Raw genomic sequence first — 11,911 nt, 5'->3', positions numbered from 1 at the left:
ATCCACTCAATAAATATTTATTGAGTGCCCATCAGGCACCAGGCACTGTTCCAGATACTAAGATACAGCGGAGAGAAAAAAAAGACAAGAAAATGCCAGCTCTCACAGAACACACATATTAGTAGGAAAAGTTACAAATAAGAAAAACCGTCAGCTATACAGTATGTTACATGATAAGTGCTACAGAGAAAAATAAGCAGGGAATAGGTCTAAGGAGCATCAGGAGGATTGCAATTTTAAATAGGATGACCAGGGAATGTCTCACTGGAAAGGTGACATCTGAAAATATACCTGAAGATAAAAGAGGTAGAGAAAATTTAAAAAAAATTTTTTTTTCAACCAAAATCTCACTACCCACAAATAACATAATGAACATAAGGTGAAAATAAATTGTTGGGCAGCCCGGGTGGCTCACCAGTTTGGTGCCTGCCTTTGACCCAGGGTGTGATCCTGGAGACCCAGGATCGAGTCCCATGTCAGGCTCCCTGTGTGGAGCCTGCTTCTCCCTCTGCCTGTCTGTGCCTCTCTCTCTCTCTCTCTCTGTCTCTCTCATGAATAAATAAAGATCTTTAAAAATAATAATTTAAAAAAATTTAAAAAAAGAATAAATTGTTTATATATATATATCTGTATATATACATACATATACAGATATCTGGATGATTATATGGATAAATGAACAGGAACATACAGCTAAGAGACATATACTATTATAAAAATGGATTCAAACTAGAAAATATTTTTTCTTTTTAATCAAAATTTATTAAGCATCTATTTTTGTTTTTGGAGATATATAATATATACAGAAATATACAGATTGGTCTATATATCACCCAGATCCAGATTTGAGATTACATTAAGTCTAGAATCCACTCCATTAGAACTGACACTTGAATAGTAAGTCTTCTGACTCATGAACAGGCCCATCTCTCTATCTACACAGGTTTTCCTTTGTTTGTAATGTATCCTAGTTTTCTCTATGAAGGTCTGCTTGTCTTTCAGACTTATTTTAAGCTATCTGCGGCTTTCTGAGGCTATTTAATTGGTATTTTAATAATTTCAATTCTTAATTGTTGCTCAGATAAATACCATTTTATTAACTTTGCATCCTGTGATCTTATTAAATTCAAATTCTAACTTTATATTAATTTGGATTTGCTATATATACGGTGTCATCTGAGAATAACAGTTTTGTTTCCTTTTTATTCCCTAAACTTTGAATTTCATATCCAAAGTTGAAAAGAAGTGGTGATAGCAGGGCAGTAAAGTTTTCCATAATTCCCAATTAAGTATGATGGTTGCTATAGTGGTTTTTTTTTTTTTTGTTTTTTGTTTTTTTTTGGTAAATGCCTTTTATTAGGAAGCTCCCTCAGGACACCTGGGTGGCTCAGCGGTTGAGCATCTGCTTTCAGCTCAGGGCACGATCCTGGGGTCCTGGGATGCGGTCCCACATCAGGCTCCCCACAGGGAGCCTACTTCTCCTTTTGCCTGTGTCTCTGCCTCTTTCTCTCTCATGAATAAATAAAATCTTAAAAAAAAAAAAGAAACTCCCTTCTAGTCCTAGAGTCTGTTTTTTTAATCATAAATGGGTACTAGAGTTTATCAAATGCTTTTTATGACTCTAAAAATATAACTTCTGTACAGTATTTCTGTAAATGCAATAAATAATAATTTTTCAATGACAGATGGGCTTTGTTTTGTATGGCACCATGCTAACTAAACCTTGATTTGTGGTATGAATCCTCCCACCATAGCAGATTTCAAGCTTCCAACACGAGCTCAAGGAACTCATAGGTGGGAAGAGATGGGCACTGATTCTCATAAGCCAATAGGGGCCAGCTCTGGCTTACCTTGGACTTTAGTTATTTCACTAGACCAGCAAGAACAAAGTCATTTCAAATTACCTATTTTATAAAGTCTCACAGATAATCCAGTGAGTAGATAACAGTAAGGACAAAGCTAGTTTAATATTCAAGCCTTTATTAAGTACCTAATAGTGTCTAGCACTGTGCTAGTTGTTGTAAAGGAAAATGGAACTCTTTGAAGAGCTTATAATCTAAATGATCTAAACAAGATTAATAGAATGTGCTTCAAATTTGGGTATGAATCTTAAGATAGTACTATCAATTTATTACTAAAGGAATCCAAAGGTAGGTGTGGGGATAGTATAGGAATTCTTCCAGCAAAGATTATACAGGCCATGAGCTAGGTCTTAATGGACATAATCGAATTTGGACTAGCAAAGAAGAAAGAACACTGTATTAGAGTAACAGAAAGACGTGAAGGAAGGTATGCAGGTAGGAAAGCACATGATCTTAAGAGCTCACAAAGGTGAGATGAAGTCTGTCCATGCTGGGCACTGCTGCGGATTCATTTGCAACAATATCAAGAAACATTTATAGTGACAGAGGTGCGCCTCAATTTCTTAACTATGCCAGCGGCAAGTGGCTAAATGGTAGTACTTCACATTAATAATCAAATATACATACTCATTGTTTTTCTGCATGTAGATGACAGGAAACTCAAAAGTCAATTTTCTATTGAAATTCTTTTTATTAAGACCCCTATAGTTTTCAAGCTGAGAAAAACAATGTTCTTCAACATCTAGGTCACACAGGAACTCAAGTAGCCTCAGAAACCAGCTACCCAAAATTTCTTAAGAGTCCAAGTTCAGACAGAGTCTGAACATTGTATTTATCTGTCCATAAAGAACTCATGGCCTATGTGCTACCATTCAAGGCTAAGTTTAAAATTATGTGATTCCAGAAATAGGCTTAGAACCAGAAATGTAAAAAGCGTAGAAGATGTAAGGTAGAAAAGAGCTATGGTTGGAAGTGATTTGCATACTGAGACACAGTTCTCAAAGTACGTGTAAGAATTAAGTATGATAAAGTATCCATTTATCATCAACACTATACTCACTATTCGGTCATGTACTTTGTCAAATTAAGTAAAATACTCCTTCAAAACAAATTCTGGCTTTATAAAAAATTCTGGATTTCAACTATCATGTAATTATGTGAATTCTCCTAATGATATAATTAACACCAACACTTTATAATTCTGAGGCTAATAAAGAATAAACTATTTTATAAGGCGGCCACAAAGAACTGTTAGTCTGCCAAGTTAACTCCCACTCTCACATAAAAAGTTGTTGAAGAACAGAATTTTCATGTATACAGTCTCAATAATTTCTAATGATTTCTTTGTATCTCATCAATCTAGATACTATTTTCTCCTATACAGAAGATCCCAAAATAAAGAAGCATACACAGAATATAGCCAGTAGTAGGTTATGTCAATTTACTTCATGTAAGAACAGTGTAATTCAGACCTATGATTTTCCATCTAATAGCAACAAAAATAAACTGTACAGAAAAGCCAAAGGCAACCAGGGAGCATTATATGTCAAATGTGCAAATATACTTTAAAATGCAAGTTATTCTATAGTATTTGCAAGGTAGAATTTTATAGTAATTAAGGAATCTACCTCATTCCAACTAACTTCATAATCTTCTGTATATACAGCCAATGCAAATGCACAAGGCACAACTTAGTGTTGATGCTAAAGTGTATAATATACACGTTCAGATTATTTATTTGAAGATATTAAAATAATATTTCATGTTTGTATTTTATTATTTAATGAGACATTAGCTCTTTTCTAAAGCTTCACTGATAACGCATGTGTAGCAAGGACAGATTGTTCCCTGAACTTAAAAGGTAAAAGCCAAGACACTTGGTAGCCTATATTAAAAAAAAAAAAAAAAAAAAAAAAAATCTATATATATGTACACACACATCCACAAGAAACTTCCCATAATTCAAAGGGAGGACATTCCTTTTAGCAGAGGTTCCCATTATAGTATTTCATGACAGTTATTTAAAAAGTATGTATTTATTTGCCATCTGTTTTGGTCAATCTTGCTACAAAAAGACACTGAAGTAGACAATTTTCTTCTTCAAGCTGAAGACAATGCCTAATTTAGAAAGTCTTTCGAGATTGCACAGTGAAAGGTATTATTTAATTAAATATAGAAACTTGTTGCTTTTAAAGAAATTATTGAAATCTACGCAAAGAAAAATGTTAGCCTATCAAACATCAATGAGACTTGGCTAGAACAGAATTCAAAATCTCTCAAGCCCAATCACAGTGCTCTTTGCTGTTTTATTGCCCATCCCTGAGAATAAAGATTCTAGTATTTAAAATTTTTTAATAAAGTAAATACACTTTACATTGATGAGAATGATGCTTAAGAATTGTTTTTCAAAATATAAAATAAGCCCTATTTTATTTTGGTAAAGAAAAAAATATATATAAATGCTCTGTGCAAATACCACCAATTCTAAATATTGCTGTTTCAGTCAATTTTAATCCTCTTTAACTGGGTCATTCCTATTTTTTTTTTTTTTTGCCATTGGTACTTGTATCACTCATTTCATTATATCCATTATTTTATAATTTTTGTTAACAGGAGCATTTAACTGGTAATGGAGCAAAAGTACATATAAAATTAAAGGAACTCTGGAGTGAGATCTGTATTTCCCTGTGGTAAAAGAGTTTTACTGGAAATAATCTGAATGCCATCCAAGAAAGGCAAAAGTACCTATGAAAGAAAGAACACACATGGTAAATGTCTTCCTTATTGTCTTTGGTTTAGCCTTCTTGGCCAAAATCTTCCGTAAACTTCTTTAATTTTAACAAGTCATGTTCATTGACTGTGGGTTTCGTGTTAGATAGTGACCGTAACATATCCGACTGTCAGGGAAAAAGAAGGAAGAAGTATTAGTAATGGCTTCAATCAAATAAAAACCAATACATCATATTATTACTAACTTTCCATCTGAAGTTAAATCAAAGTATTTGCAGTGTACTCTAAGCTACTAACAATAAACTCTCATTTCTTCTGAAGTACATCTTTTTTTTTTTAATTTTTTTAATTTATTTATGATAGTCACACAGACAGAGAGAGAGAGAGGCAGAGACATAGGCAGAGGGAGAAGCAGGCTCCATGCACCGGGAGCCCGGCGTGGGATTCGATCCCGGGTCTCCAGGATCGCGCCCTGGGCCAAAGGCAGGCGCTAAACCGCTGCGCCACCCAGGGATCCCTGAAGTACATCTTTGATCATGTTCTTCCTTTGCACAGCAACTTTAAACTGCTTGCCTTAAAAAAAAATAAACTGCTTGCCTTATCCTGACCACAACTTTCAATGCCTCCCCATTACCCATCGGAAGTATAATCTTCCTAGCCTGAGGATCAAGGCCCTCTAAAATACATCTCTGATCTCTTTTCTGGTCTTAACTATTTTTTCTTAAAACAAGAGTTCACTAAGTGCAATTCAAAAGGAATATAGTCATTCACTTATACTAACATGAAACACAACACAATTTAATTAAAACCAACTAATCAGAATATTTTTTAAAAGGTGTTATTTATTTGAGAGCGAGAGTGTGAGCACCAGTCGGGGAGGAGGGCAGAGGGGGAGGGAGAAGCAGAGCAGGGAGCCAGACTTGGGGCTGGATCCCAGGACCCTGAGACCATGACCTTAGCTGAAGGCAGATGCTTAACTGACTGAGCCACCTAGATGCATGCCCCCAGGATTTTTAACTGTTAAAATTACGATCAAAATGGGAAGAAAACATGCTAGTATCAGGGATTCATTAAAAGATTAACTTCTAGGCTGTGTCTCATAAAACAGTATGAAAAATGGTCAAGAGAACAACATCTTTAAAAAATAATATAGTGGAGTGCCTCGGTGGCTCAGTTGGTTCAGAGTCCTACTCTTGACTTTGGCTCAGGTCATGAGCTCCTGTTCAGTGGGGTGTCTGCTTGAGATTCTCTTTCTCCTCCTCTCCCTTCCTGCCTCCCTGTGCTCACTTGCATGAGCTCTCTAAAATAAATCTTAAATAAAAAATAACATAGCAAGGACTGAAAAAAAAGTTTCTGAAAAACTTCTCAGAGAAGCATTAATACATAAATACATCTATAAATATATACTTATGCACATACAGAAATACATGTATGTTTATAGATCTATGTGTACGTTTCATGTAAATAAATTTCTCCTCTAGAAGTTACTATTCATTCTCACATAACGCTCTTTTGAAGCAGAAGATTTAAAAAACTGTGCTCACCAATAAGAAAATACAAAAATAACAAATGTAGCTTTTCACAGTAAGCTTCCGATAGCTTACAAAACAAGTTTTAAGAATTATTTTAATCCCGGCAGGCCTGGTGGCTCAGCGGTTTAGCACCGCCTTCGGCCCAGGGTGGGATCCTGGAGACCCGGGATCGAGTCCCGTGTCGGGCTCCCTGTATGGGGCCTGCTTCTCCCTCTGCCTGTGTCTCTGCCTCTCTCTCTCTCTCTGTGTGTCTCTCATGAATAAATAAACTCTTTAAAAATGAAAAAAAAAAGAATTATTTTAATCCCTCCAAAATAAACTATAGAAATATAATTTTTTATCATAAACACTTGGTTTCAGGATTTTTTTTTCTACAAGCACTACATTATTTAAACTTTCTATAAAGGTTGAAGAAGTAAAACAGAAAACGTCATTATAAAAACTATGATTTATGCATTAAGCTCTGAGTATTTTATAAAATCTTAGATTCAGAAAAGAAATTTTACCGATTCTACTTTTTGGTAAGTCTTGACAATAATTTATGTCATATAGATAAGAATTCTGGTGATAGTATCCTAGCTATAAGACCTACAAATGTAGAAACCTATGGTTTTTGAAAAATAGCTTTTTCACTTAAAATTAAGTATTTAGTATTTAATTAAAGTAGATTAGTATTTATTAAGTAGTATTTAGTATTTATTAGTAGTATTTATTTCATTAACTTAAAATTATTTAGTATTTATAAACATGCTCGATCACACCAACATTTTCTAATCTCACATGACTGGAAATGTTTGTCTCACAAATGACAAACTATGAATTTTTTTCTTAATAGCAAACAAAATGTCAAACCATGCAAACAACTGGTTCCAAAAGTTTATCCCCAGGGACGTCCATCCATGTCATTTCAATGGCACCAGGGTCACCTGGAGAACAGGGTGTTAGCAGATCATCTACTATTTTGTTGGGATCAGCTCGTGAAGGTCCGCACACCTGGAATAAACAGTAATCTGAAATATTTACTTGAACAAATTAACTTAAGATTTAGGCCATTATCAAGAAACTTGAAAATGTACTATTTTGTATTTTGTTAAAATGTTTGCTTCTAAAAATAAACAGATGAATACACAATAAAATGTAATTATCTTTGGGTAATGGGACAGATTTTGTTTGGTGTTAATTTCTTCTTGATGCTTTCCTGTATTTTGAAATTTCCTATGATAAACTACGTGATCACAAGGAGAAAATGAGTTTAAGTCAAAAAAAAAAAAGAAAAGAAATAGTTATCTGTGGTGAAGGGTTCTTTTTTCTCTAATGCTTATTAAATGGTCTTAGTCCAAAAAAGGGGGCATCTTCAATAATTCTCTTAAGTTTTCTCTATTTTCCAAAACTGAGAAAGTTCTGATATTTGGAAGATTAGTGTGAAATCACTGAATGTTTTCTCAAAAAAAATTTCTCTTTAAAAATAAGTACAAAATTAAATGCTATGTGTAATTTCAATGCTATTTTGTGACTCATAACGGATTTAAAATATTAATATTAATAACGCCCCGAGAAAGAACCCTTGGGACAGGAGTCACATGCAAGTATTTTTTTAGATGACAACAAATCTATACTAAATTGGAGGCTGATTTCACATTTAATATTTTTTTTGACAATGATCAATCTTAAATATTATGTCAGACTTAGGGCAGGTTGCAGAAAAATAAAGATTCTAGGTTTACTTATTATGTGTATTTTATAATCTGTCTTTCCCAACAGAAATTTTAGCTGCAGAGATTTTTGTTTTTTGTAATCCTTTGTGCTGCCAAAGAGAGCACAAGGGATTTTTGTTTTGTTTTTTGTTTTTGATTGTAGTACTTTCTGACTTATCTCTGGGCTCAGAGTAGTACTGTAGACGTTTGATAAATAAACAGGCAATCTTGTTTTTGCTAATTGAAATAATTAGCCTTAAAAATGGGAGTCAAGGATGGACCCACTGAGAGATCTACTCGCTGGTGATGGAGAAGGCCAGATGTTAACGCTGATTTGGCTGCTTCACCTTTATTCTCCTAAAAAGGACCTGGCTACAGGGTCATTTAAGCTGTCCCTGGTGGTCACGTGGAGAACTGAATGAAAAGTTCTGGGTAGGAAAGGACTGAGTTCTGAAGAATCTATAGTTTCTAAATGGTAAAGAGAATTTAAAAGAAAATACAATGGCTAGAACATAAAATTGCCCCTGAGCCTCTCGTGTTTCCCTCAGTAATGAGGTGGCTGTAGGGGGAAGGGCTATTTCCTGGACTACTCAGGTACCATGACAGAGGCGCTTTACAAGAATACTTCATTTCATTCTCACAATTGTACTTTGAGGCAGTGTTATTGCCTTTATTGTAGAGACAATAAAAACGAGACTTAAATGGATAATATAATTGCTCAAGGAGACCTAATAAGTAAATTGTGGAGTCAGGCTTCAAATTCAGGTTTTAATTCAAATTCATCATTTTTTTAAAAAATTTATTGCAGGACAACAGACACAACATATGTAACTTAGTCATAATATATCAGTTTTGTCATTACTGCTGGATTGAGTTTGCTAATAGTTTTTCAGGATTTTCACCATTCAAGTTCATGAGTAATTCGGGATACTGCTGTTCCAGCAATATGGTTGGTCCAAATTACCTCCTCCACTTAAATATCAAGATCACAGTCTTTTTACAATGAATGCTCCATTCATTCAAGCAGACAAAACACTGCATGCGAAGCGAGGCTTCAGATTCTGAAGCACACGTGACCGAGAGGAAACTCACACTTCTGCACCTCTCTGGTGGGATCTCGGGAAACTGTGTTAGCACCCAAGTCCCAGTTCAATCACATTAACATCTGAGTCTCAGACTAATGATCAATGGGTGGTAACAGGCACCTGTTGTAAAGTTTTTGGGAGGACCAAATGACATAGGGACATAAGGAATAGAACACAGTGCCAGGCATATTTAAATATTAGCTATTAGTATTTTTCCTTTGTTAATGAGGTGTAAATGCACCAGATTCTGTGCAAGGATATTCTAGTTACACCAGCAGTAACTATATATTTAAAGTTTCTACACTTATATAAAAATAACAAGTACCTCAAAAATCATTGCATAAAAAATTTTAAAATGTAGGACTATTATTAACAGCCATTAATAAATTTTGTGGGAGAACTTATTTTCAATGAAATCAAAATGTTAATTCTATAAACCCACTAGTTATGAAACCTTCCTGAAATTCTTTGAAGACAAATCAATGATGGTCTTAAAACTTGACTTTTTAAAAATATCTGAAAGGATGGATCAAAGCTCCTCACCTTTTTAAAATGAGTAGCTGACTGCACTTTTCTTACAGGCTGCATTAGTGCATCACGCACAATGATACTTATGTCTGCACCCGAATAACCGTCCGTTTTCTTCCCGAGTTCTCGGAAGTCTGTTTCTGCTAGACTGTTCTGAGTGGTCCCTAAGTGCAGTTTGAACATTGCTGCTCGGGCATGGGCCTCAGGCAAAGGAATATAAATTCGTTTCTCAAATCTTAAAATGAAAGAAAAATTACATCAAGATTACTACATATATTTAAGTTCAATTGAAAATTCAAATTTCTCAAGAAGAAACAAGATGCTCAGATATTCTCATTTATACAAAGCTAATCTGAGTAAATTAAATGGGTCCATAGCTTAACCATATGTATTTAGATTAATAATGGGAAAATATCCAAACACATTAACAACTAAAAAGGAAAACTAAAATAGCCAGAGAGCCAATTTGAAGTAATTTATCCTTTCTCACATGATTTTTGGGTTACTTTGGCCATAGTGTTAATAATGTCTAGAATTCACAACATGATATGTCCCACAAGATTAGTTTCCTACAGAATCATACTCTCAACTCCCGGTCAAGGGATTTATATGGTTAATCATACGAAATAAGAGATGACAAAATAGTTTCTTAAATTCAAAAACAGTAAAGCTACTCAAAATCTAATAAACATGTTTACACAAAATGCCCACTTTATTATAATGGGTACATTAAGAATAATTAATCCTACTAGCTCATAAATGCTGTTTTATGAACAATAACTTTACTCGCTTCTCAGAATTTTAGCTTTAGAGACAGAGAGGAAGCAATAAGGGACAATTTAAATGGACTTTTCTTCCTTCAGGTACCTCTCTGTGGTCTTGAGAATTTTAAATTCCCATGATCTCTAGAGATGAGTTTAGAATTAGCACATTTTTCCAAAACAAACAGCAGATTGATTGCCTTTCTTAATATGGAATGGTAATCCAGCATCCTGGCAAACTATCAAGTGAACAGGATAAAAAGCAGCAAGAACCGGTGCTAATTTTTACGATGCAAAATTCAATGAATGAAATAGGGAATGGTGTGCGTGAAAAGTAATGAATCTATAAACCTTTCCTGTAGCTTAAGTTCAATATGCAATTTAAAAATTATAGACATAAATTTTTTAATGAAAATATATCTTAGTTATCTATCATACTTTAACTTCTATAAATGTCATTTTGCTAACATTTTACATGGAAATTTTCCATTGAAATAGCAAGCTACATTTGTAAGTTTGTGAAGTATCAGTGCCCATGAAGTTTCATTAGAATTAATAATAAGCATTAGGTAATACATTTTCCAATGTGAAAGACTCTGTATATGGGCATCTCTTATCTTCAATATAGCAACCAAGGAAGCAAACAATCACGAGCCTCTCTTCCCCTAACACAGGGGCCGACAGGATTAGGGTATCAAAAAAATTCTGAAAAGTTCTCAGAATGCCTTTTCGTTGGATAAAAAGGGAACTGTTATGACTTGTTACATCCACAGTTAAGAAATAAGACCTTCACTGTATCATCAGACCTTCTTCTGATGGCAGAATCCAGAACCCAGGGTATATTTGTAGCTCCCAGAACCAAAATTCCATCATTGTCTACACCAACACCTGTTATGAAAATAAGAAATATTTTAAATAATTTGTCATTTTAGTGTTTTTGTTTTTTTTTTTTCAATCTCGTCCATATGTTCTGTTAAGAATGTAGTATTTTCAGGATGCCTGGTCGGCTCAGTGGTTGAGCATCTGCCTTTTACTCAGGGTGTGATCTTGGGGTCCTGGGATCTAGTCCTGCATCGGGCTCCCTGTGTCTCTGCCTCCCTCTCTGTCTCTCATGAATAAATACATCTTAAAAAAAAAAAAAAGAAAAAAGAAACCCAATTTAAAAAAAAAAAGGGGGGGGGGTTTCGTTTCCAAAGGCCAGGTAAACAAAGGCAAAAAATGCACTACTAGGACTTCATCAAGATAAAAAGCTTTTTCACAACAAAGGAAACAGTCAACAAAACCAAAAAGGCAAAGGACAGAATGGGAGAAGATATTTGCAAATGACAAATCAGATAAAGGGCTAGTACCCAAAATCTATAAAGAACTTACGAAACTCAACACCCAAAGAACAAATAATCCAATCAAGAAATGGGCAGAAGACATGAAGGGGCATTTCTCCAAAGAAGACACAAATGGCCAACAGACACATGAAGAAATGCTCAACATCACTTGGCATCAGGGAAATACAAATCAAAACCATGAGATACCACCTCACACCAGTCAGAATAGCTAAAATTTAGAAGTCAGGTAACAAAAAGTGTTGGCAAGGATGTGGACAAAAGAAAATCCCACTGTTGGTGGGATTGCAAGCTGGTGCACTCTGGAAAATAGTAAGGAGGTTCTTCAAAAAGTTGAAAATAGAGCCACCCTGCAACCCAGCAATTGCGCTACTAGGTA

At 34.7% G+C, this 11,911-nt stretch overlaps 1 protein-coding gene across 2 annotated transcripts in view; it reads right to left on the bottom strand.

Moving 5' to 3' along the window:
* Window position 1: 1 nt before the first annotated feature.
* LOC129514606 (vacuolar protein sorting-associated protein 4B) overlaps window positions 2–11,911 on the bottom strand; it is a 34,793-nt gene continuing 22,883 nt past the window's right edge. Inside the window, exons 8-12 of one of the 2 annotated variants that reach the window (XR_008665464.1) lie at window positions 10,999–11,080; window positions 9,447–9,666; window positions 6,977–7,117; window positions 4,608–4,759; window positions 2–291 (exon numbers count right to left, since the gene is read on the bottom strand). Coding sequence is in view for 1 of the 2 variants with exons in the window: in XM_055333346.1 (XP_055189321.1) it covers window positions 4,658–4,759; window positions 6,977–7,117; window positions 9,447–9,666; window positions 10,999–11,080 (545 nt within the window). In the remaining variant the exon portion in view is untranslated. Of the gene's footprint in view, window positions 292–3,279; window positions 4,760–6,976; window positions 7,118–9,446; window positions 9,667–10,998; window positions 11,081–11,911 lie in introns of those variants that run through there. The other variant, XM_055333346.1, reaches the window with a different exon arrangement.

Source organism: Nyctereutes procyonoides, unplaced genomic scaffold (genome assembly GCF_905146905.1).
Source record: "Nyctereutes procyonoides isolate TBG_1078 unplaced genomic scaffold, NYPRO_anot_genome, whole genome shotgun sequence".
NCBI lineage: Eukaryota > Metazoa > Chordata > Mammalia > Carnivora > Canidae > Nyctereutes > Nyctereutes procyonoides.
The sequence above is the reverse complement of the archived record's forward strand: the minus strand, read 5'-3'. Positions and strand labels throughout refer to the sequence as shown.